The 26872-nt window shown below is 43.0% G+C and overlaps 1 protein-coding gene across 2 annotated transcripts in view; it reads right to left on the bottom strand.

The window, feature by feature from the left end:
• Nucleotides 1-26872, bottom strand: part of CLSTN2 (calsyntenin 2) — a 616484-nt gene that overhangs the window by 465199 nt on the left and 124413 nt on the right. The window contains exon 1 of one of the 2 annotated variants that reach the window (XM_077864942.1): nucleotides 24287-24401. The exons of the other annotated variant lie outside the window; for it this stretch is intronic. Coding sequence (XP_077721068.1) covers nucleotides 24287-24386 — 100 coding nt within the window. The 5' untranslated portion in view covers nucleotides 24387-24401. Of the gene's footprint in view, nucleotides 1-24286; nucleotides 24402-26872 lie in introns of those variants that run through there. 2 annotated transcript variants of the gene reach the window in all.

The raw sequence follows: 26872 nt of genomic DNA on the forward strand, positions 1-26872 counted from the left end.
CCATGGTCTAGGCATTTCTAAATAGGGCCAGGAGGTTTGAGGGATACACGTGATGCTCAAGGTGTCATCAATGATGGATGTTCTGAATCATTCCCACGGCAACCTCCACAGATGACTTTGAGGGAACAGCTGATCTAAGGTGCAGGAAGGAAGCCCAGGCCATACTCTCTTTAAAAAGTCCCCTGGGTGGGGTGCCTTGGTGGCTTAGTTGGTTGAAGGTCTGAGTCTTGGTTTTGGCTCAGGTCATGATCTCATGGGTTGTGGGATCAAGAACCATATCTGGCTCTGCCCCTTTCTGCACTTCCTGCAGGGAGTCTACTGGAAGTTTCTCTCCCTCTGCCCCCTTCTTCCTCAAATAAATAAGTATTTAAAAAATAAATTAATTTTTTAAAAGTCCTCTGGATGACTCTGAGGCACAGACAGGCTTGAATAATTGCATCCTTGTTAATTCCATAAACATTTACTGCACACCTACTATAGGCTGGGCATTATCTTAGGACTGGGAATATTAAAAAGAACTGAAGAAATTAGACAAAGCAAATGGAAATTGTATTATTGTGTGATGAGGCAATAAAGGTGAATGCAGGGGGCTATTGTTCCCATTCATCACAAAACTTTAAAACACAATATAACTTTTAAGCACATCATCAACAGAAACCTTAATGGGATATCTTTCCTTTTGTGTTTGTTTCTGAGGCTTTGTACTTGGCCCAGAGGAAGGACACAAGTCCTGTAGTCATGGTTGGCCCATCCTTCTTACATTTCAACAACAAAAAAGGAAGAAATGTGTTCATTCATTGAGTGATTTAGGAAAGTGATCTCATACAGAAGTACAAAAAGTCACCATAAACATTTTTAAAATGTCTTCAACTGGAAACAGATTTTGGTAATGAAATGTTCTCAGGTTCTCTGTCACGTGCCATCCAGGCTCAGAGGCTTACTAGCAATTCCTTCTCCCAAACAGAGCAGGGGGCTGACACTAGCCAGTGGGTGAAATATGAAAACCTGTTCACTGGTGAAACTCCTCGGATACCAACAATCTGAGCAGTATAGCTGGGGAGTAGATTTCCTTTTGTCTCTAGACTCTGCACCATTTTTTCTTAAAGCTAAAGAGCTTCCATTCAGGTCATGTCACTAAGGTGTGGTCTTCAACCTGGCACCATAGTGCCCTGGGTCTATCTCTTCCCCTGAGCTGCTCTGCACAGTCTTCCCCATGCCATCAGGGTCACGTGTTTATTAATCACTGACTACCTGTTGGGGAAAATGCTGCGCTTGAGGTTCACAGCAATCCCTGCAATACCCTCAGGAGGTCATTGTCATCAGCCCACCTTTAAAATCAAGAAACAGGGAATGGCTCGGGATCAAAACTTTGTCCAAGGCAACACAGCTGGTGACACAGAGCACTTCTCTGTCCATTCCAACACATTAGGAGCAGCCCAGTGTTGCTCAAGATTCTTCTACTTGAGAAGATCATCTGCCCACCTGACCTGCATGTCTCCAGTGCCCCCCACTGTTGCCTGGCTCAGGTTCATATTTTCTAACCTGGCATTTGGGGATCTCCTACTTCCTACCAGCAATCTCGACACCTCCCAACTCCTTTCCTATCTTTCATATTATGTCCAGCCTGCCTCTGAGCCTTCATTTCCTCCTTCAGAAACTTTACTTCCTTCCCGAGACTAAGCCTGCCCTGTGCTTCAAGGAACACATTCAGCTTCACCTCTTCCAGGAGGACTTCCATGGCTAGCCTAGCCCTTCCCCCTCCCATGAGAATTCACTGTTCCCTAATTAAGTTCTGTGTGTTAGTGCCGTGACTCCAATAAGACTTAAGCTCCCAGAGCAAAGGTGTCATAACTTCATCTTACTATTCCCCTATATCACCTGACACTATGTCAGACACCAGTCAGCATGTGTCCTGCATGTGTCCATCCATTGATAATGCCTTTGTTTTTTTCCCCATGATCCTGGATAGGGATTTACCAATTTCTTAGAAGCTGAAAAGGAAGGCCACCAAATGGAGTACACTTGAAAATGCAGGGCTTCAATTCTCTTTCAACGTTCTGGGTGTTGACAGCCTGTTGAACTAACACATTCATTTCTCCATTGGGCCTACCTGAAGGGCTATCCTGGGACCAGTGTCCTCCTGGAGAGTGATGTTTGGGGTATAGACTCAAGGGCCTGCGCTGAGGGAAGCCATCTAAGTATTAAAATCAGGGCACTCAGAGTCCACATAATCCAAGGTCAAATTTTACTTTCAACCTTGGCCAAGAAGGGAAGCCAGGGGTCAACCCAAAAAGAAGAAAAGAACGAAGTTTGATTTCTGAAGGGTGGCACAGGACCACACGTGGGAAAACAAGTCCTGAGTAAGGATTCTAAGAGGTCTCTGCAAGTGGAACATGAGGTGAGATGGTGAGTAGAGAGCAGAGCACAACCATTTATGAATTCTGGTTGTGTTGTGGCTACATGAGTAGCCTCTAAGCTGATAAGTCTCCAGGAAAACCTAAAGAGACTGAACAAATAGGAGAATGGAGCAAGCTTCGGTGAAATCTCATTTGTACGTTTGGTCTCAGATATTCTACTGCAAGCTGTGAAGGCCTTTCCCAGAGGGATGATGCATGACATTACCATATCCATTGTGACAGGTCAAGCCATCCTGGTTGTTGAAAGTCTCCCAGGCACCTCAGAAACACTGGGATAGAAGCATTTGGGGTTAGGGGAAGTGATAGGAGGGGGCCAAGTGACAGCTGCCATGGAAAGCTGGCTTCCTTTGTTTTTCTGCAGTTATAATTCTATAAAGGTCAGCTCAAATGACCTTGAATGTCAGTGTAGGCTTGGTGGCCATAAATGTGGGGGGTGGAGGATCGTGGTTCAGCTATATTCTAGATTAGAAATATAAGACTTTCAGAAAAAAATGTCTCCCCCAACAAGTTATGGCATGTCCAGGTGTCACATAAAAGTCAGCTTTGATATATGTGTTCTGTGCAAGAATAAAGGAGACTCTGGATTATAAACTGTGTCTGGAACTCATTGTCTGGCCATTATCAGAACAAATCCCATTCTCAGATAATGGACATCTGTTAAATCTTCCACTCTTAATAGAAAATGTTGCCTGTGGGACAGAGACTTTTATGATAGCACTATCTCTTCTGTGATAAAAATGTTCTAAATCTTATTTTAACCAAGTGATTATGTTTGCATGTGGTTTTCTTAGGAGGATAATATAATGGGCCACAAAAGAATCAGATGTGTCAGAAATGTCACAGCATAATGAAGGGCTGGTGAGATACCAAACTGTCCTGCCTTCAGCCATCCAAGCAACCCACAGAGATATGTGGTTCCAAACTCTTCAAACTCCAGACTATTTAACCTGGACTGTGAGACCACAGGGATATGGCCTGAGTCTAGCTCTTGCAGTTCATACTCGACCATGCCGACATTTTGAAGTTTGCAAATGTTCCAAACATTACTATATCTCCCTGACTTGACACATGCTGCTTTATTGAACTCCTTCCCATGCTACAAATGACTTACCTTACCTGCTTAACTCAAAATCCTAGAGGAGAACACAGGCAACACCCTTTTTGAACTCGGCCACAGTAACTTCTTGCAAGATACATCCACATCCACGAAGGCAAAAGAAACAAAAGCAAAAATGAACTATTGGGACTTCATCAAGATAAAGGATACAGTCAACAAAACTAAAAGACAACCTACAGAATGAGAGAAGATGTTTGCAAATGATGTATCAGATAAAGGGCTAGTTTCCAAGATCTATAGAGAACTTATTAAACTCAACAGCAAAGAAACAATCCAATCATGAAATGGGCAAAAGACATGAACAGAAATCTCACAGAGGAAGACACAGACACATGGCCAACAAGCACGTGAGAAAATGCTCCGCATCACTTGCCATCAGGGAAATACAAATCAAAACCACAATGAGATACCACCTCACACCAGTGAGAATGGGGAACATTAACAAGGCAGGAAACCACAAATGTTGGAGAGGATGCGGAGAAAGTGGAACCCTCTTGCACTGTTAGTGGGAATGTGAACTGGTGCAGCCACTCTGGAAAACTGTGTGGAGGTTCCTCAAAGAGTTAAAAATAGACCTGCCCTATGACCCCGCAATCGCACTGCTGGGGATTTACCCCAAAGATACAGGTGCAATGAAACGCCAGGACACCTGCACCCCGATGTTTCTAGCAGCAATGGCCACAATAGCCAAACTGTGGAAGGAGCCTCGGTGTCCATCGAAAGATGAATGGATAAAGAAGATGTGGTTTATGTATACAATGGAATATTCCTCAGCCATTAGAAACGACAAATACCCACCATTTGCTTCAACGTGGATGGAACTGGAGGGTATTATGCTGAGTGAAATAAGTCAATTGGAGAAGGACAAACATTATATGTTCTCATTCATTTGGGGAATATAAATAATAGTGAAAGGGAATAAGGGGAAAGGAGAAATAATAAGTGGGAAATATCAGAAAGGGAGACAGAACATGAAAGACTCCTAACTCCGGGAAACGAACTAGGGGTGGGGGAAGGGGAGGTGGGTGGGGGATGGGGGTGACTGGGTGGTGGGTACTGAGGTGGGCACTTGATGGGATGAGCACTGGGTGTTACTCTGTATGTGACAAATTGAACACTAATAAAAAATAAATTTATTAAAAAAAAAAACTTACCTTTCAGTAAGTTTTCAGTAACATTCCTCTCTCATCTCTAGATGGGTTAAATGTTCCCTTTGGGGATTCCACAGAGCCTAATGATGATCTCTATATAAGCCTCAACTTAGCCATGTAGGTATGTTTAGTTTTCTGTTTCCTCTGCTTAACTTTGAAAGTACATTCCAAAACAATGGGGGTCTATCTTATTCACTTCTTTATCCACAATATGACAACCTAGCTCAGGGGTGACTGAATGCATAAAGTCTTGAATAGGTAGAAAGATGGACATATCCATAGGGAATAATTCTGGGAGGTAGAAAAATGGACCCATGCAATGCAAGATGACAGCTAAATAGACAGTGGCTATTAAACATTTACCTAGAACCTTAAAAATTTATATAAATTCAATAGGAAGCATGGCTGCAATTCATATTTTTAAACTTTAATTGGCTCATGAGGCTAATCCCTGACCATATCCCTGGACTCTATCCTAATCTCAATGACCTTTCTTTGACCTATTGAGAAAATTTAATCTAAATTCAGGGCCTTCTTTCTACCTCCTTCACTTAAACTCAGCAAAGGCAAAATGGGCACATCACAACCTCCTGTGTGCTTGGCCTTAAATGACAGTGATTCCTGATTCAGAACTTTACCTCAGCTCCAAAATCCGGTCTCAGAAATCAACCATCATCCTCTGCTTTCGGTTTTTAAGATCTTCTCCATGGTATAAAACATCTTTAAACTAACTTTCATGTGAACAAAGACTGGGTTTGAATTCAAACTCTACCATCTGCCAGCTGAGTAATCTCAAGTAAGACATTTAAGTTCTCCAAATCTTAGAGATATTTAAGTGTTTATTTAAAGTGTTCTTATTGATAAAATGAAGGTGATCACAGTGCCAACCTGAAAAGGCTGTCGTGAGGAGTAAATAAGACAAGGAATAAGAGGTTCTTAACACTGTGCATGATACACAATGGAAATCAATATGTCACTAAGATCTGTCAAAGACATCTGTGTTCTAACAGAGAATGAGAGCAGGGCCTAAAGATTAGGCAATGGCAAAAGTCTTAATTTGCAAGAAATGAGAAAGCATGGATCCAAAAATATATGCTGTAAGATACACAATAATGCCCAGCAAAGTCATAGGAAATATCTTAACGAGACAGTTTATAAGCCCTTAGGAAAAAAAGTGGTAATCCTGAGGACCCAAAGTGGACTTATAAATGACAAACACTTGAGGTTAACCTTAACTCCTTCATTACATTTAAAGTCAAATGCATGCATTAATAATCACAATAACAGCAAACACTTCTATTGTACTTACTATGTGCCAGGAATCATTCTAAGCACCTTACACAAACTAGGTGATTCAGTCCATAAGGAAGCCCTAAGAGGTTGGTACTATCAATATCTTCAATTTACAGATGAAGATACTAAGGCACAGAGGGCTTAGGTAATTTGCCCAAGGTCACACACAACTATGAGACGTATCAGAGCAAAGATCCAAACTGAAGAAATGCAGCTCTAGAGCTGGTATTCCAAGAATTACACTAAACCGAGTATACACACCTCCCCTCTGCTCTTGCATTCCCACAGCAGACAGTGCTAGTCAATCCCAGCTTTCATTGTCACTGAACAGAGATACAACCTCAACATTCTTTTCAGGGTGGTACTTCAGAGGAACCACACCTAAGTTGTGGCCATTATTACACCAGAGGAAACTCCTTTGCTGTTTCTGCCATTGGCGTAACATATTCGAATGGCCATAAGATAGTAAACAAAATCTACTATGATATTCTTATAAATTAGGTGAGGAAAAGCCCCAAGATAGATTTGTAGTTGGTTGACACATGTAAAAATGTCATACATCTCACTAATGAGTCAATGCTCAACTCATCTGAGGAGATCTCCAGGAATTAGACAAAATGATTTGCACTTTAGTTGGTTCTACATAATATGACTGGTCAAGGATTTGCACGAAAGCCTAAAGCACAATATCTGGCAAGTACACAACTGAGTCACACAGAAGAACATAGTTCAAAAGCTCCTCTGAGGCTACAAATCCTAGGGAGTCCTCAGGGGCCAAGTTTTTAGTGTCTAAACATAGTTTCATTGAGCCTGTATATACCCAGGCTTGTGTGAGATCCTGAGGGCAGCAATGGAGGAAGAAGGATCACAAGAGGAAGCAGAGCCCTGCATGGGATGCTGAGAGCCAGTTATATCAAAGTAAACCTGAGGCTCACCAGACAGATCCCAGTACCTAGCCACAGGCTATTAATTGTGTCAGCTCTCTGGACAGGGTAAGTTGTACTCAGAGGACTCGGATTCTCACAAAATGTGTCCATAGCCCAACCGACTCCTCCTCACTTCAGAGTGAAGATGGTCCCAGGATAATAAGACTGGGAACAATGTCCCGAGGTATCAAATACCATCCTATACAAGAGCCCTACCTACATATACATAATGAGGAAAGTAAGTAGGAATAATGCTGGTCAAAAACAGTGAGGCTTTTAAACTGCTGGCAGGAAAAGGCTCCTTGTGCAAAAAGAGGAACAAAATGCTCCAATCCACCATTTTTCTTTCAGCGCAACAATGCAACAGCAATGACACCCATCTGTTTGTTGATTTCTACGGCAGGAAATGAGGTGTCCGCAGAGACCCTGGATGAATAATGCATAACATTTGCAAACAAAATCAACCCTCAATTAACTGTTCCAGTAGAAAGAGGCTACAAGAATCTAAAATATTCGACAATCCTAGAAAAATCCTATTTTCTTTAGAAATATAGGAGAGGTAGATGGTAGGAGTTTCAGTCACACGAATTCATGAACCACCATACTCACATACGCACAACGACATGCAAGTACATACACACAGGTTACATAAGTTCCAATTCATAAAGTGACTGGCCTTCCTCAGGAGAGTACTGCATTCCCTGTCACTGAAGGTGGGTAAGGAAGGGTAGAAAATGCTCGTTGTAGATACTGGAGAGGGGATTCAAGTATCTAATAGAAGGACTCCCTTCAGGCTTCCCTCAAATTCCCTAGAATTTTGCTTCTGGATTTGCTTAAATTTAGCAATAGGCTGTGTCCTACATCGGTGTGCCTTGTACTGTGTAGTATACCAGACAACCCTCAAATATGGTCTCCTTGAACCTGTGAATTGGGTAAAATAACCATAAAACAGCAGCACATTCTATTGCAGTTATCTGTGGGCTTGCTTTCTGACAGATGTTGGCAGACTCTCAGCTACTATAGGAAATTAGGTTTTGTCAGACAGCTGGAATACATATGAATGCATATTTATCCATATATACCCCTATTCCTCACATTAGTGACAGCCCACAGATATTAAAGAACTTGCCAGAGCTCACACAGCTGGTTAAAGGCTTCACTGAACAGGAACCCCATCCTTCCACTCTCTATCCAGTACTCTAGCCACTTCCTTAAATGGTAGGAAAGGAGGCTGTTTATTTATTTAGTACGATCATATCCTCTTTCTTGGGCTCACATACATACCTCTCTGTCTTTTAGTCACCAGGACAGGAGAGCGATGCTGCAAGCATGCATTGGTGCCTCTCTCAGGAGGGCAGATATAAAATATACATGTACCCCACTTTGCCACAAAAAAGGCAAAGAGCATACCAGTTATGCTGACTCATTGAGATTTGACCTCCTATTCCTCTGGGGACATACACAGCATCATGAAAAGTCTACATCCCAGATCAAGAGGACCTATTACTTCTCTTTAGTAAGAGCCTTTTAAAGGCAATGAAGAATGTCTCCCACCAATTTCTGATTTATGTGTCACATCAAAAATATAAGTATCAAGGGTCCACCTTTGATACGTACTGAATGGAGGCAGAGGATCAAAGTTTACTACTTAAAATTTTTTTTAAAAGATAGAAGAGAGAAAAACTCGAAAAAGATTGCTGAGCTCAGGACACATGGATACCAATATTCTCATTCTCTTTATTCCCATGGCTGTGGGCTGCACAGGGATGCCTCTTAGGCAGGGAAGAGAAGACAGGATTACATTCCTGCATTACTCTCCTACCCTGGGGCACAAAACAGTGCTGAGTGAGCACCCACCTGCTGGGAGTCTGGAGCAGTACTTGGCCTCCACCTGCTGCTCCAGTTAGGTGTTTAGTCATTGCAACAATCCTAATAGGCTTGTGGTCTCGGAATAGACGGGGAGAAATACCCTACCCAGACACTAACTCCAGGCAGGTGGAGGGTGGTAAGCAATGGAGGGGGTTACAGGTAGTTAAATGAATCAAACAATTCATAGTTATATCTGCATTCCATATAAGAAATAACAGTAAATAAATAAGCTAATTCCAGAGGGATTTAGTAGCTTGCTGAAAGCCAAAAGCCAAACAGTGACAGAGCTTAATAATTTAACCATCAACTCTCTCTGATCTCGAGAGCAGAAAGATGGTTACATCTAGCAGATCAAAATGAACAAAACTCAACCCCCGCCCCTAACCAAAGTCTTATAGTCTTCCTTTCAAGGTAGTTGAGGAACCACACCTAAATTGTGGCCATTATCACACAGAGGAAACTCCTTTGCCATTCCTGCCATTGGCATGACATATTCAAATGGCCATAAGATAGTAAGTAAAATCTATTATGATATTCTTATAAAGAAAAGCCCACTTTTGAAGATTTCAGAAGTGCTTCTAAAGGAGGTAGCGCGGCATAATACTGGGGCACAGCAGGGAAGAAGGAAGGGAAGGCCATGAGTGGGGGAGGAGGCAGGGGAAGGGGTGAGGAATTTGCTGGTGTGACCTATCAGTGCCTGGGGCTGCAGGAACCTAGCAATTTCCTTTCCCGATTCCCCACTAAATAAAATAAATGCCTCTGCCTCATGTCACAGTTTGCATTTTCAATCTGATTCATGGGGAAAGCATTGGCAGGTAATCTTTATCCGTTTCAAGTGTTTAACTTTTCACGCAGAATACTAACGACAAACAAGCGGAAGGAGAAACATCAGCCTTGGCATTAAGAACAGAATCGTTCCAAACAAAGAAACAAATGAAACTTTCCAAGGCTTTCAACACTTTTATATTTCCTATCTTTTCTTCATTGTTCATTTTTAGTAGTGTCTCGCCAGCCATGAGGGATATGCCCTAAGGGAGAAAACCCAAAACTGACAAATGCCACTTTAGTACAAAATGTCCCCCACTGGATGTCTCTTTTCTTGCAGAGAGCCATCACTTTCTCCAGCATCTTCACCTTTTGTTCCATTCTGTCATCAACAGAAGCTTCTTCCTTGCTTTTGGAGGCCCATTTTCTATTAGGAAATTATGTGTTTGTGCCACCCTTAGATTACTGTGCTATGGAGCTGAGGATGTGGGAGGTCAGCCAGCCACCAGCCACTCCAGAGACTCACTTGTACACACAGAACTTCCAGCATTCTTACAGTGCCCGAATCAAAGTTGTGCTTTGTAAAATTACTACCTGATAGGCACCTTTGACCTTATTGCACAGATGAGGAAAAATAGGCTCAGAGAGTTAGATGTCCCACAGCTGAGAAGTGAAGTGACTGGAAATCTTCCCCACAGTCACATCACTGCACTTATCCTCTGGCACACTTGCACTCATCTTATTCTTGTGGCAGACCATGGATGTCACCTAGCCTCTGTGGGAGAGCACAGATTTTAGGGTTTCTGGAGTGGTGGCTTCCTGGAGGCTTCATTGGTAGAGAATGAGCAGATACAGCCAAAACACTCAGGAAGCCTGTGAGCTTGTGGAAGCCTGTGAAGGAGGCAGCACCTTAGACAGTGGAAACATCCAGAAGAAAGCTGGGGTTAGGTCAGGGAAGCTGAAGATCCTAGTAGACCAAAGGAGTCATGGGCTGGAAGAACATTTGTCTTCATGAAGAAAGGAAGGGAAGGAAAGTGAGTTGGGATGAACATGAGACCAAGCAGGAAACTGCATAGATAAGTTGAGACCCACCATGGCTCAAAGAAAAGGGTTGAAGCTGGACACCTGGTTGCTGTCTTCCAACATTCACTCAATGTTGCCCAGGTACCCAATATGTGCCAGCTGCCCCAGGAAGGTCCTGCAGGTCCAGAGATGATGAGCACATAGTTTTTGCAATTGTGGAGTTCATTCTGGAGATAAGGACGAGTGAACAGACAAGCACAATACAGTGCGTTAAGTGGGATGAGGACAGAAGATACAACTGCTGTCAAAGCCTAAGGAAGGGCTCTCACTGGGCCTAGGAAGGGAAGAAATTTCAAGGAAGATTTCCGAGGTGCCAATATCCTCTCTTCCATAAGGCAGTAAGAAAGAAGACCAAGAGACTGGAATGTGAACCCCAGCCTCACTACAGTTCTGCAACTTGAGTCTACATTAAATATTTTACTCTTAATATCCTCATCTGTAAGATGTGGAGAACATGCCTCATGTCGCTGAATTGTGAAAAGAACACATATAATCATGTCTGCCGCAGTAAGTATATGTTAATTCCTCCCTGCCAAATAATCAGGAATACTCAAACTTATATGCTCTGGGCCATTTAAGAAGCTAAACATGAAAACCCATATATTTTTCCTCAGATTTTTTACCAGCTTTTAAAAAAAATAACTATTCAAACTTCATTTTGTAAATATCTATTACTATTTATTTTTTTAGAGAGGGGAGGAGAGTAAAAGAGTATGAGAGAGTGAGTGCAAGCGGAGGAAGGGGCAGAAAGAGAATCTCCAGCAGACTCCCTGCTGAGTGCGGACGATAACCCAATGCTGATTTCTGGACCCTGAAATCATGACCTGAGCCAAAATCAAGGGTCGGACACTGAACTGACTGAGCCACCCAGGTAGCCCTCAAACTTCATTTTTTTAAAAAAAACAATCTATATGTAAACTCTTATTTCTTCTTTCTATCCACCCTAATAATCTTTTCTATAATACCTATGTTATATCAACATTATACCTCTGCTTGGGTATTTCTAGGGCTTACTGTTAGGTTTTGAAGGGAATTTCTAGGCCTTTTAAAGGTTTGAGCTCATCCTTAAACTTTTGTGATTTTTTGTTAACCAACAGATTCAGAAAGTCACATATACCACACAAGTCTTTCTGTGCTTGTGGCCCAGAGGCCATTGAACTGGTGACTGCCATGAAGTATGAAATACCAGGATGGTGAAAGTGTTAGCAAACCATAGCCTTGGTTCGATGAGTAGCTATTGCCTAGTAGGTCCTGTGTTAGACACATTTACAAACATGCATGATGCTATTTCAGCCTTATAACTAGCTTGGCTAGGGAGATATACTTAACCTGTTATACAGATGAGAGAACTAGCCAATAGTTATACAGCTAGTAATAAGCAGAACCAGGATTCAAAAAAAAAAAAAACAAAAAAAAAACAGGTCTTCCTGACATTAAAGATCACACTCTATTCCCAGTATACCCTGACTTCCTCCATCTGCATATACATTCATTTCTCAGTTCACCTGTTTAAAGGTTATGAAAGTAAGTCTTAATTGACTCAACATGGCTGCGGTGTCTAACAAAAAGTTGGGAGTTTTTTCCCCCAAATTCCCATTTTCTCCAACCTATAAACTAAAAAGAATATCAAGTTCATAACCAGTTCATAAAAACCATCCCAGAAATAAATGATTGCATTTATTATCATGACTCTGCTAATGCTATTGATTTCCCCCCTACACACCATTTCCCTCTTCTTTGCTCTCTTTATAGACCACTAGCAGCAGGAAAGCTTGCCATTAACCCCACAGACAGCACTAATAGATCACTGTGCTGTCACTTGCCCTCTTTTGTGAGTGAGCATAATAATTCCAGGCTGTGGTGCAGCTTCTCACCTATCAGTCATCAAGGCCCCCTATCGAAGACAATATACTCATTACATGGAGCTCCTCAGATAGGCTGCTGTCAGCTTGCAATCCTGATTGAAAAGTCACCTTTAATTTTCTAGTGCTACCAGCAGTATATTGTATCACACTTTGGTTCTGTGTTAGCAAAACTATGGGTCAATCCTGCCCCAACCATCTCTCCTAAACCAGGAGACAAATACTGTGCTTTGGGGTAGTTCCAGATTCTAATCACCAATTCTTCAATCAACCAACCAGCAAAAACTAGTTCAGTGTATCTGTATTTACCTCCTTGTTAAGGAGATAAACCAAACACAGAGGCAAAGTTAAGAGTCAGAGTTCATTATTTGCTGCTGCAAGCCCCTCCTGATATTGATTTGCAGGAGGATGGGAGAGGGTGTTCTGTGAGTATGGAAGATGAGCTCAAGTGGACTAGAAGGAGTCCCCAAATGCCACTAGAGTACACGGTAATCCCTACTCTCCCCACTTCCATTGTCCCTCCTTCCTCTTCAGCCCTGTTACCCAAAATTGAAGTTCACAGTTGTTCCTTTGCAGAAGAATTTCTCCACCAAAACTTCTCAGGGTTGGTTCATTTCCCTCTAATTCCAACCACTTCCCCTGAGTTGGAGCTGCAAGCTTTAACAGCCACAATCAAATCTGGATGGATGCTAGGACAGTCCACCTGTAAATTATCAAACAGCTATGTCCCAGGAGAGGAGCAAGTCAGCCACTCCAAATGCTGGCAGCTACAGGTAGGCGGGCATTGGATATAGGATGAAAGGACACAAGAAAAAGGGCTTTGTGGCAGTGGATAGAAGAATCCTTCAGGGTTGAGTATTTTCAAACCATGAGGACTGAGTGGGTTTTTTCCCGTCTCCTCTAATTGAAGGAGAGGCTGAGAAATCCCTCCCACTATAGCATGATGGTTTTTTACAGAAAAGCCTCACCAGCTATGCAGGACAAGCCCTTCTCCTGCTCTACCCATGGCTGTCTAAGAGAACTTCAGGTTCACTATCACCATGTGTAGTTGATTAGATCTTTTTTTTTTTTTTAAGTTTTGGTTCTTTTTTTTTTTTAATTTTTATTTATTTATGATAGTCACACACACACACAGAGAGAGAGAGAGAGAGAGAGAGAGAGAGAGGCAGAGCCACAGGGAGAGGGAGAAGCAGGCTCCATGCACCGGGAGCCCGACGTGGGATTCGATCCCGGGTCTCCAGGATCGTGCCCTGGGCCAAAGGCAGGCGCCAAACCGCTGCGCCACCCAGGGATCCCTTAAGTTTTGGTTCTAATAAGTTTTCTGTGCTTTCCTTTTCATTGAGGGAATTTGGCCTTTTCCACTCATCCTAGAGCTTGTTGTCATTGTGAGTTCAATGTGGAAAATGCAACTCAAGCATCAAATACTGGGGAGCCAGAGCAGAGAAGACAGGTAACAGGAGCTTCAAAGCAGAGTGCCTGGCTGAGCCTCGCTGGATGTGTGGAGCATCACACCAAAGTAAGCCAGCTTTGTGTAAGGCAGCATTTGGAGCTGTGAACCCACAGATGCAAAAACTGTGGTTTCCATTTTCATGGTGTTCTCACCCTTCAAGGTGTCCTCGGTCAAGCTGGGGAGGCCAGAGAGAGCTATAAAAATATAGAAAACAATTCACACTGCATAGGCTAAGTGCCAAATAAATCATGCAGGCGTTCACTGCCGTTGAGTTCGCAGGCAGCACACTGTGGCCCAGGGGGATCAGGGACATTTTCAGAGAGAATCTGGGACTTGAAGGGTAGAGAAGCCACCACTGGGGGGAGGGCAGTCACTGACCACACAAGCGCATTTCCATGCAAGCTCTGTGAGAGCGTGGATGCTCACGGAGGTACCCCTAGTGCCTAGAAGAGTCCCCAGCACATAGTTGGCCCTCAATAAATATTATATGAATGAACAATACAATTTTTACTGAGCTCCTACTAGGTACCAGGCATTGGAGTTATAAAGATAAATAAGAATTCTTCATCTCAAGTAGCTCCTAGTACAGCTGGAGAGACAGAAGAGTAAGCAAATGGGTTCAATTTAGAGTGTTAGGTGCTACGGTGAAGCTGTACTCTGGACATGCATAACCACCAGCCCTGAGAATATTCATCCTTTTGTCTGTTATGTCATATATTGGGAATAGAAAACATAGAGACCCTTCACATTCAGACTATGTGAGTGAGAGCATGACAAGTTCAGATCTAATAGCATGCTCTTAGGCCCTGCAGATCAAAAGCATTGAAAAGAAGGCCTACCATTTGACCCAACAATTATTTTAGAGATTTATCCTAAGGTTATAAAGAGTAAAGATGTGCATATCAAATGAGCTCTACGGTTACTGCAGCACTGTTTATAGCAGAAAGGAAAAAAAGAGAGAGAGAGGAAGCCCAACAATACAATATTGGCTAAATAAATTACGGTACATTCATACAATGCAGCTATTAACATACTACACCAGAATACGTACTAACAAAGAAATATGTCTCTACTACATAGTGACTTGAAAATGTAAGATTCAAAAGAAAATGTACATGGTAAGATCCATTTTGTAAAATGCATTTCTCCTTGGGAAAAGTCTAAAATAAAATGTACTTAAGAAGTTAAAGTAAGGGACACCTGGGTGGTTCAGCAGTTGAGCATCCGCCTTCAGCTCAGGGCGTGATCCCAGAGTCCTGGGATCAAGTCCCCCATCGGGCTCCCTGCACGGAGCCTGCTTCTCCCTCTGCCTGTGTCTCTGCCTCTCTCTGTGTCTCTCATGAATAAATAAAAACAATCTTTTTTTTTTTTTTAAAGTTAAAGTGATTATCTATAAATGCTGAAATTGTAGGAGGGTTATCCAGGATGAACATGCATTAATTTTGTATAAGAAAAACCTATTATTTTAATTTTTAAAAAATGGACAGTCTCTCCCACTTCATACATGCTCTGACCAAACACCACAAACTAAACTGGCTGCCTAGCTTCCGTGAAATGAGTGAAGATTCCATGGCAATTGGGGCCGTCTCCCCTGGGGACAGCCCTACAGCTGGGATCACCCGTCCCAAGCCTGCCTCAGTCCTTGGCCAGCTGTAGATTTAGCAAATTCCACCAACTGACACCTGGCAAGTTAGATCCCTAACACTCAGAATCTCTGGACCATATCTTCTCCCCATTTCTCCTCTCACTACGTATCCTCTCACTACCTCAAGCTCAAATGACCTCATTATAAAACAGAAAGCTCTAGAAACTCTCAAGTTTATTTATTATTTATTGATGATCTCTGGAAAGGACATGTGCTGGAGCAAATTCTCTCTCCAGCTGACTTGAGTAATTTGACAGCAAAGAGATTACCTCCGAGCGGGCAGAGAAAAACATGCTGCGGGACAACACAATAATGAAAACCTGTGTGCCAAATCATGACCAGCGTCCTCATTTTTCTCCTTAATATTTGCTAAGGATGAACCACCCAGATGGGCTTGTTTTATGATGGGAATCATAAAGGGGCCGCTTACCGACAGGTCTGCCCGTCAAGTGGAGTGTGGGAGGCTGGCGCTGACATCCATCGGCTGCTCAAATGACATGTCACTCACATCCACAGGCAGGCCCTTCCTTCAGGCTATTTTTGCATTTTTATAAGTCATTTTTGCCACGCTGACCATAGGCCATTGCTCCTTGTGGTGGGTGGCTGAAATGAAGAAAGCTAGTGACCAGAGCCTGGGTTTGTTTTCAAAACTCACCCAGGAAGTCTGGAGAGGGCACTTTCATTCGTGAAAATGAGCACAAAGTAGGAAGTGAAGGTATGACTGCAGGGCAGCAAGCGCTGGGGCCACTGAGTGGTGATGACACAGGACCCCCCTCCCTCTGCTGACACCACAGCTCCCTTGTTCACATCCCTTGTGGCATGAAGAGGAGAAGATGGCAGAGCTGAGCTTTGGCACTGGGTTGGGCTGGGTCCACCCTTCCTCCCTCTACGCCCACAATTCCAGCACGCAAATTGTGTGACATTGGGCCAAGTCTTTAGTCTCAATTCCTTCATCTGTGAAATGGAGAAACAGACACAGCCTGAGTAGGGAGGGTGTAGGGAGCTGCAGTGATGAGGGGTCAGCTCCTGCCACAAGGTCAGGAGTGGTCAACAGGAGCCTATCTCTCCTTGACATCAGAGTATCAGGATTTATGGAGAAATCAATCACCAAAGGATAAACCACAGAAATCCCTCATGTGTGTGTAGAAGTTAAGATAACACACCTCTGAATAATCCATGAGTCAAAAAAGAAATAATACAAGCAGAAAATATTTTGAGTCAATGATAATAAAAAATATACAGATCGAAACATGCAGGATGCAGCTGAAACAGAATTTAGAGGAAAATGTAGAGCCTCATGTGAAAAAAGAACGAAGATTAATGAGCTAAAATGTCCATCTCTCTAAACTGGAAAAAGAAAAGTAAAATAAATCCAAAGGGGGAAAAAAAAGGAATAAAGATAAAAGTAGCCATTAATGAAATAGTGAGCATAATTTAGGGAAGGTCAAGAAAGCCAATAGTAGGCTCTTTGAAAAGGCCAATAAACATGATAAGCTTAGGCAGCCCCGGTGGCCCAGCAGTTTAGTGCCACCTTCAGCCCAGGGTGTGATCCTGGAGACCCGGGATAGAGTCCCAAGTCGGGCTACCTGCATGGAGCCTGCTTCTACCTCTGCCTGTGTCTCTGCCTCTCTCTCTCTCTCTCTCTCTCTCTCTGTTTCTCAAGAATAAATAAATAAAATCTTAAGAAAAAAATGATAAGCTTCTCAGAGCACCTGGGCGGCTTAGTCGGTTAAGTGTCTAACTCTTGGTTTTAGCGCAGGGCCTGATCTCAGGGCCTTGAGATTGAGCTCTGCATCAGGCTCCACACTCAGCAGTGAGTTGGCTGGAGGTTCTCTCCCTCTCCCCTTCCCCTACTCATTCTCTTGCTCTCTAAAATAAATAAATGTAATCTTTTTAAAAAATGATAAACCTCTTGCCTAGCATGGCACGATTGAAGTTCCCAGAGTTGAAGCCCTGGCCTCTGCTCCAGCAGGAAGAAAATGAGGGGAGAGACATATGTCCGTGAAAAGTAAAAGAGATTTGGGGCCAGTGAGCACTCCAGGCAGGAGGTACAGAGGAGAAAGAGCCCCCGGGCTGAGGAAGCCAAGGAAGCCACTCTGGTGGGGTTAGATGTAAAACCTGTAGGCTCCCACCATGACAGCTTTTATTGTCCACAGGGACTCAGATGACCTGAGAAAAGACTGCATCTCATAGTGGCCACGAGTGCAGGGTAGCGAGTCAAATGGAAGTGAGCTTGCATTCCATCTCTGCACTAACTAATTTTGTGACTGTGCAAATTGCTTACCCCCTCCGTGCCTTTATTTCCTCATCTGTAAGATGGAAGTAGTAAGAGTACCCCCTTTACAAGGTTGTCATGTGCATTAGAAGAGATTGATACAAAGCGCATGCCCAGTTACCTTGAGTATTACTATGAATATTATTATTTTTACATTTCTACGAACACAGTTGAAGGAACCAATTTGCACAGGGAGACAGAACTGCATTTCTGCAGCAAGGCCCCCCCAAAATCAGAGATCCCTCACCCCTCCATACCCTCAGCAGTCATTTATGAAATACCTCCTATGTGCCAAGAACATGACCATTCCCACCCAGGCTGTCGAAGAGCTGCCCAGTAGGGACAGGCATCTTTGGTCCATACCCAGGCCAGTGTGTGCTCCAGACTGGGCCTTCTGTCTAATACCATCCTGGGCAAGGGGTAGGCAAGGTAAGAAAATACCTCTCAGATGCTCAGATACCGAAGAATCAAGACAAAAATGGGTAATAATAGCCCTGAGAAGAAGTGGCAATTTTTTTTTTTTTTAAATAAACATGTTACCTAAGGAAAATCAGAGGTCAAATGGCAGATGGAAGAAAACCAACAGTGAGATGTGGCTCTGACATCAGTTTTCATGCCAAGAGCTTCGGGGCTGGTGTTCGCAGGGCCAGAAACGGAGGAGGCCAGCCTGAGTCACCAGCCGCCCCTGGGCAGCAGGGCCAGCATCTCCGCTTCCTCGGGCAAGGGCACATCCCCTATGCCTTGCTGAGTCTCCAGGGAGGGGGCCTGCTTCACACAGGGGTACAGCGGGAGTGGACTGAGTTCAGAGCTTTTCAGGCGAGTTCTCTCAGGCCCAAGCACCATAAATCACAGAAATGGAAAACAAGAGTGAGAAATAAAACCCCTGGCTTCCCTCGAACTGCCAGCCACTTTCTTTGGGCTGTAAATAACCACAGTTAAACCAAGCACCCTTTGCACTTCTCAGCAGGGAAGTGCATGAAAACATCTGATGTAAGGATTTTAAATGCTTAAATGCTCTCTGCCAACATCTACTTAACGGCCCAGGGCTGCGTCATCCCAATCTTTGAGGAGAGCCCTGGTGCTCCTCTCCACCATCCTTCTACTGCCTCAGACCACTGCCCTAGGTGCCCCGGTGACATCGTGAATGGGGAGCAGGGGTCAATTAGCCCTGGCAGAAGGAAGTGAGTGGCACGGAGCTGAGGGCCTAACTGCCCACAGTGCCAGCCCTGGCACTCGCCATCCTGTAAGCTCCAGATCGCACAGCTGGTGAGTGGGTGGCGAAGGCCAGACCTGAACCCCTGTTGTCCTAGTTCCAAAGCTCAGGCACGTTGTCAACAGGCACACTACAAGGCTGCCCAGGAAACCCATCCTGTGACTGTGACTTTGGAGTCACAGCCCTCACCCTGCCTTCTCTCTTCCAAACTTCGCCATATTACAGCGCACCTGGTAGTCCACTCAGGCTTCATGAATTCTGTGTTTTCATTTTGATGATGATATCTCCTGAGTAAATGAGTAAAATTCATGTTTTGGATCGCCTGGAGAACTACCTTTTAGCAAGAACCACCCCAAGTTGCTGCACAGTTATTTGTGTTTGTCAGGAGAGCCACTGCAAGTGAAGATCCCACCACATCACAGTGGTCCATGGAAACAAAGATTTCAGGGTAATTTCAAAGAAGACAAGTTGAGGGGGGAAACTGAGTCCTCCAGGTAGAATGGGGCAAAAATAGAGCTGAAGCCATACCCTGCCCAGCAGTCTATTCCTGTGCCTGGACAGTGTGCCTCAACTCATTAGCCACAAGCACAGCAGTACATACCCCAGGATGAATGTTTCTGCCCTCAGTTCCAGTGATAATTAGATCAAATACTATTAACACACATCTCAATAAGCCTCGATGCTGACTATCTTTGAAGAAATTGGGTAGCTTCATGAGATTATCAATGACACCATTTGAAGGGTTTTATTAATCATGGATCTGAATACCCTGAACAAAGACACAAAGCTTAAATGTATTAAGATAGTTTTAAAGCCTATTTATGTAAGCAGGATTAGGTGCTGAACTGAAAGTACAGATTTTACATATAAAATTGAAACCATGTCTATATAACCCCACTGTTAACATCCACAATTATTTTCAGCAGAATATACTGCACTTTTTTTTTTAAAGATTTTATTTATTTATTCATGAGAGACACATACAGAGAGAGAGAGAGAGGGGCAGAGACACAGGCAGAGGGAGAAGCAGGCTCCATGCAGGGAGCCCGACTTGGGACTCGATCCCGGGTCTCCAGGATCACGCCCTGGGCCGAAGGCGGCGCTAAACCGCTGAGCCACCCGGGCTGCCCTACCGCACATCTTCTAAACTTAATATTATGAACCTTAATTGTATTAGTTTTGGGTTTTTTTGTATGTACTTTATGCATTTGATTTTAATTTACAGAATTACAAAACTATATACCTATGAGGTTTGTACTTAGTTCAAATGTTCCACATTTTGGAGAAACATCATAATAAAAATAATTAAATTCAACAGAAAAGGTTTCTGAGAATTTCTTTTTCCCTTAACTGGAATCAATACATTACTCAGGTTTGAGAAACACTGACACAATAAAACCCTAATGATGGGTATTTAGATCATTTCTGGTTATTTTAAGAATATAATGTGCAATTAATCTCCTCTTCCAAATATTTTTGTGTGTTTGAGCATACCTGTAAAATAATCTAAGCATGGCAATGCCAGGTCAAAGTGTAGGTGCCTTTAGTGTTCATAAGTGCAGTCAAATTACCCTCTGACAAGACTGCAATTACTCTCTTCCAAACTATATATGCAAATGTCTGCTTCCACACACCCTTGACACTTTTCATCTTTTTGCCAATCTGCTAATCTGACAGGTACATTAAGATATATCAGAGTTGTTTTAATTTACACTTCTTTAATCAACAGAAGAATGAGTATTTTTCCATATGTTTATTTGCTATTTTTCATTTCTTTATTGTGTATGACTGAACTGCCTGTGGATGCTCTTTGCTGATATTCTATTAGATTGTTTTATTATTTTCTCATTGATTTGTTGGCTCTCTTTGCATTCAAGCTCTGTCTCCCAGGACAAGGTTACTTTGTCTTGTTTCTCATGTGCCTTTTGGCTTCACTATAGTAAATTTACTGAGTAGGCTTTTTAAAAAGTTTTTAAATAAAACACACAAACCGTCTTTCTTTTGTAGCTTTTGTTTCCTTACAGTTTTTTTTTAGGATTCCATTGATCATCATTTAATACTGTATTCATCTAGAATTTCCTTCATTTAAGGCATAAAGATAGAATTGAGATTTTTTTCCTTTTCCTAGATATCAACATTGATTATGGAATAGTCCATCTTTTCCTGCTGAATTGAAATGTCATCCTATCATATACTAGCTGTAAGTTACCCCAATATTTGGACTTATTTCTGCATCCTCTGCTGCACTGAATAATTTTTAATCTTATGCCAATACCAAACTAATTTAAATAGTATGTATTTATGAAACCTTTTGAAATTTGGTAAGGCTAGTCTGCCCATATCAATTTTTTCTTACGTTTTCATAGATATTTCCATGTGTTTAATTTTCTGGGCCAGAAGTCTGCAAACTTATTCTTAAAGAGACAGTAATTATTTTAGGCTTTTTGTGGGTAATAGTCTCTAATAACTACTCAGCTCTGCCTCTGTAGCTGGAAAGCAGCTACAGGTCATGTGTAAACAAATGAGTATGACTGTATTCCAACCAAACTTTTATTAAAAAAAAAAACAACAGCAGTCGGCTGGATTTGGATGAGCCATAGTTTGCCAGCCTCTCTTCTGAATGAACCCTAGTATCATTTCTGAAAGTTCTCACACCTGAAATTCTTATCAGTTAGAATTGCTTGGAATTTAATGATTAATAGTGGGAGACTTTACATTTTTATTTATTCATTTTTTATTTTTTATTTTATTTTTTTTTAATTTTTATTTATTTATGATAGTCACACAGAGAGAGAGAGAGAGAGGCAGAGACACAGGCAGAGGGAGAAGCAGGCTCCATGCACCAGGAGCCCGACATGGGATTCGATCCTGGGTCTCCAGGATCGCGCCCTGGGCTAAAGGCAGGCGCTAAACCGCTGCGCCACCCAGGGATCCCATTTATTCATTTTTTAGACTTACATTTTTAAATGTTGACTCTTACCATCCAAGAACATATTCATGGCTATTGTTGCTTCTTCATAAGATTCTGAAGTTTTCCTCAGAACTAGTGCATATTTCTTGTTTTATACAAGGTATTTTATCTATTTTTATGTTTATTTATTACTGCACATGAAACTGTTTCCATTTACTCCTGTTCAACCACCAATACAACCTACTAGATTAATGCAAAGCTTATAACCAAATATATAAGACTTCCCTGGGATTGATGGGTAAATCCCATGGGACCTAAGTACCCTCTGAAACTGCATGTAACATTTATGAGGAAGTATATTCTCATAGGAAGAGACCATAGCTTTCTGCAGACTCTCAAGATCACTAACCACTCACTCCCCTACCACTAATACGAGATCCCCTGACTTAAGGTGGGTGAAGGCCAGGTCTTTGGCATTGAAACAGAATCCAAATATAGGTAATTGCAGAGCCAGAGAGAGTAGGAGCCACTGACCTGACCTGGTTGCCTGAGAATAGGAGTGATACCCAGGTTTATGGAGCACCTTCCTGCTGTTATCCATGGGGGTGGTACCACTGAGAGCCCAAGCATCCTAGAAGGCCTGCGATCAAATTTGCCCTCATCTAGCTTTCCTAGACTTTCAGGCTGAGGTGTTCTCTTATCATGGGCTCTCTATACCATGCCCAATCTCACTTCCTTCCTATGGGGCCTTGATTTCCCTAATTGCTTACTGGTATCATGAACTGTCTGCTACCAATTTCTCTCTCATCCCCTGCCAGGACCCTCTCCTGGCCCTCTGATGGTCCTATAGTCCTATCATCATGGACAAAGGCAGTATGGGTGCACGAAGAATACAGGCAAAAGGGTTCAACAAACACAAATCTTGTCTTTGCCAACATGCTATAAGGCAAGATGTGAACTTCTCTGACCTTAGCTTTCTTATGATAAATTTTTTATACCTCCCTAGCATGGCTAAAGGGATCAAAAGAGATAATGCATAAGAGCTGAGAGTCACTCTTATGGCAAAGAGCTTACTATTTAGCAATGGTCAATTATAACCCACTTCTCATACAGCCAACTGGCATCAGTCAAGCCCATGAAACCTATGGAGACTAAAATTCTACCCTTTCCTACTAGTGAGTCTGCTTTCTGTTGGGGTCTTACCAGTTTATACTTAGCAGAGATCTACTGTGGCCCTGCCATTAGCCTGATCTCAGTGTCATGCTGTACTCAGGATGGCCCCGTGGGCATTACTCCCATTGAGTGGGAGGCTTATGTTCTCACATTGCAAAGAGCTGGCTTGAACTGAAAACGAATATAGGACAATTCTGAGATCCAGAACTGGATCTCAGGCAAGATTTAAATTTGAGTTTTCCTCTTGAAAGAGAAAGACTGCCTCACTGTCACTTCCCAAGCCTTGGTTTCTCTGTCTACAAGATATGGATAAAAATAAGGGCAGCTAAATGTTATTGGACTATGTGGCAGGAGACCATTCTTCCCCTAAACCCTATGATAGTGATTCTATTACCATCACAGAAACATATAGTGGTTAAGTCACATCCTGAAGTGGCAACAGTGAAATTTGAACCAGGTAATATGGCATTAGAAGCCAGGCTGTTAGCTGCTGCCAGTTATGTGCTGGTTTCATGGAAGGCTTTAAATCCCATATAATTCATACATTCCCTTTACCAGCTCAGGTCCACAACAGAGGTTTAATAAATGATAGCTGCCCTTTCTTGAAGCAGAAATTAGCCCTCCCACCAGGAAATGACCTCCTACCAACTAGACATCACTTTAAGAATTGGCCAGAAAGGGAGATAGAACATGAAGACTCCTGACTCTGGGAAACGAACTAGGGGTGGTGGAAGGGGAGGAGGGCGGGGGGTGGGGGTGAATAGGTGACGGGCACTGAGGGGGGCACTTGACGGGATGAGCACTGGGTGTTATTCTGTATGTGGTAAATTGAACACCAATAAAAAATAAATTTATTAAAAAAATAAAAAAAAAATAATTGGCCATACCAGGACACCTGGGTGGCTCAGCAGTTGAGCATCTGCCTTCAGCTCAGGGCATGATCCTGGGTCTAGGGATTGAGTCCTGCATTGGGGTCCCTGTGAGGAGCCTGCTTCTCCCTCTGCCTGTCTCTGCCTCTCTGTGTGTGTCTCTCATGAATGAATGAATGAATGAATGAATGAATGAATGAATGAATGTTTTAAAATTTAAAAATAATTTAAAAATAAAATTAAATTTTAAAAAAGAATTGGCCATACCTTCAGACACTGGCCATTCCATCAGGAACCAGATATCCCAGTAGAAATTGGTCATCCAACAGAAATTAGTCATCCCATCAGGATGATTCATAAAGGTCATGCCCCAGTTAATGCTTCTCAGGAAGCAAACTGTCACAAGGTAGAGTTCTATTAAAAAAAATACGTATAGTTCTTCAGTGAAAAGAGAAACAATGCATGTTACTATTTAATGCACATAAAATCCAAGTACTCAGGGAAACTTCAAGTCTATCTGGAAGGGAAGAAGGAGATAAGGGCATAAATTAGAGGTAAGCTGTCCATATAGACCCTCAGGGTACTCTATTATGTGCCAGGCAATGTGCTATAAGCCTCCAGGTGTCAGTTTATCTGAGCCTTTACTCTTGAAAGGGTTCCTTGAGCCTATTTATAGATAAGGATTCTGAAGCCAAGAGAAGTTAAGTGAATTGTCCAGATTATGGGAATTTATTTTATTTTATTTTATTTTATTTATTTATTTATTTATGATAGTCACACAGAGAGAGAGAGAGAGAGAGAGAGAGAGGAAGAGACCTAGGCAGAGGGAGAAGCAGGCTCCATGCACCGGGAGCCCGACGTGGGATTCGATCCCGGGTCTCCAGGATCGCGCCCTGGGCCAAAGGCAGGCGCTAAACCGCTGCGCCACCCAGGGATCCCCAGATTATGGGAGTTTATAAGAGGTAGGGATGGTATTCAAAAGCAGGTGGCCCCAGGCTCTTTCCATCAAGCTTCAATGGGTACAATGGATACCCACAGAAACATATGACCAGAACAAACCTTGCCTCCTGCATAACTGCAATAAGGCTGGCCCTCTGGACCAGAGCCTTTGCCTCTCTTGAGGCCATCTCCTGAGGAGTATCTGAATATGTGTCTACCACTGCCACAGGCATGGGAGTCTGAGCCTGGAATAGAACCAAACAAGTCTCATACAAATAGGGTCAAGACTGTACAGATATCACCTCTGTCAAAAGGGAAGAGCCTTCACATCAACAGGAAAGAGGTATCCAAATGCATGTCACTATTTTACATTGTTTTTAGGAAGGCAGCAGGATGAAGCGAAGAGATTGGTTATTTCAAGTATTTAAGGATTTCAATTACCTGAACCCAGTGAGGCACACATACCAACAACAGAAGCAGCCCCATTTCTTCCAAAAAAGTGCCCTTCCTCAAATGGCCACTAACAGGGAAGCCCTTGGGATTGGAGGGAGCAATGTAATCCAGGCATCTAATTGTCAGACACACTGCAATTTACAATCAAATTTACATCACTCTTAACTATGTGTCATCACCGGGAAATCATTTAGTCTTTATAAGACTCCATCCTTTCCTTCCAAAATGGGCACAATACCTACTTTCCTGGACTACTTGGAGGTTTGCATAAGATCAATTATGTAACACTTGGTGCAAAGTAGGTTCTCGGTATGGTGGTTCCCTCTTAAGACTGAAGCAGCAGTGTTGACATAAGACTGCAGAGACCAACTGGAAGTTATTTGTCCAGAATTGGGGAGTGGATGAAGGCTGTGCCCAACCACTACCACCACCACCACCCCGCCCCCCACCAATAGAGCAGGGATAGCTGGACAAGAATGCGATGGCTATAAAGAAAAACAGCACTAAGTGCTCTAAAAACAAGAACCGAAAGAGGTGAAGAACCCAAAACTGTCCTGCCCCAACCATGTGCCAGTGCATGGATGGCCCTCCAAGGAGGCACAGTTTCCCCGGTGTAGAGAGGAGGAGGCCCAGTGAGCCTACGTAATGTTACCACACCCCTCTGTGATCTGGTGAGACGCCTTCCCATTACCCTACATTACGTTGCATAATCCATCTTGGAGTCACACTGACTGGGGGGTGCAGGAAGCACTGGGGGTTAAACCTCTCCTCCCTCAAGATTGATGAAATGCACTCCAGGCATCTCTTGCTCTGATTAAAATACACGGATGATAAATTACCAAACTCCTTGCCGTGGAAATGTGAGTGATAGGAGGGTTGCTGACAACTGGTCCAGGGCGATCAGCACAGAAGGAGAAAGAACAGCGATGCACAGCCTACCTCCTCTCCATCATTTTCTGACTGCTGAGCATCTGCGAGTGTCTGTGGGTGAAGGGCAATGAAGGTAGCACAGGAGAAGGTGATCTGGAGGTCAGTGATCACAGATGAATGGAAGCTGACAACATATTATACCTTTGGCTTAACTAAATACCAGGAGCCTAAGAAAAGTAAAGAAGTATTTCTTCTTCCAAGGTGACAGTTGTAAAATGGGAAGAGTCTGCCTTGACAATCACCGGCCACTCCTGTTTGCCCCTATTCCCTTTTGATAGAAACATTCCTATATAAGAGGTTTGTGCCTTCAGCCTGAATCACCTTCCTGTCTAGAATTTCTTCCAGGAAAGCATCTCCTAGAAACCAGTCCCACTCTACGTTAACATGCAGCCATTTGTCTTCTTTCACAGGGCCATTTCCTCCCTTGGCCTTTTCTCTCATTATGGAACAAGTTTGATGCCCACAAACAGAATTTCAGGCATCAGAGAAAGATTGGAGAGAGTGTCTTGGAAAAACACCAGGAGAAGGGCT

This window comes from Canis aureus, chromosome 22, assembly GCF_053574225.1.
Source record: "Canis aureus isolate CA01 chromosome 22, VMU_Caureus_v.1.0, whole genome shotgun sequence".
In the NCBI taxonomy this organism is placed as follows: Eukaryota; Metazoa; Chordata; class Mammalia; order Carnivora; family Canidae; genus Canis; species Canis aureus.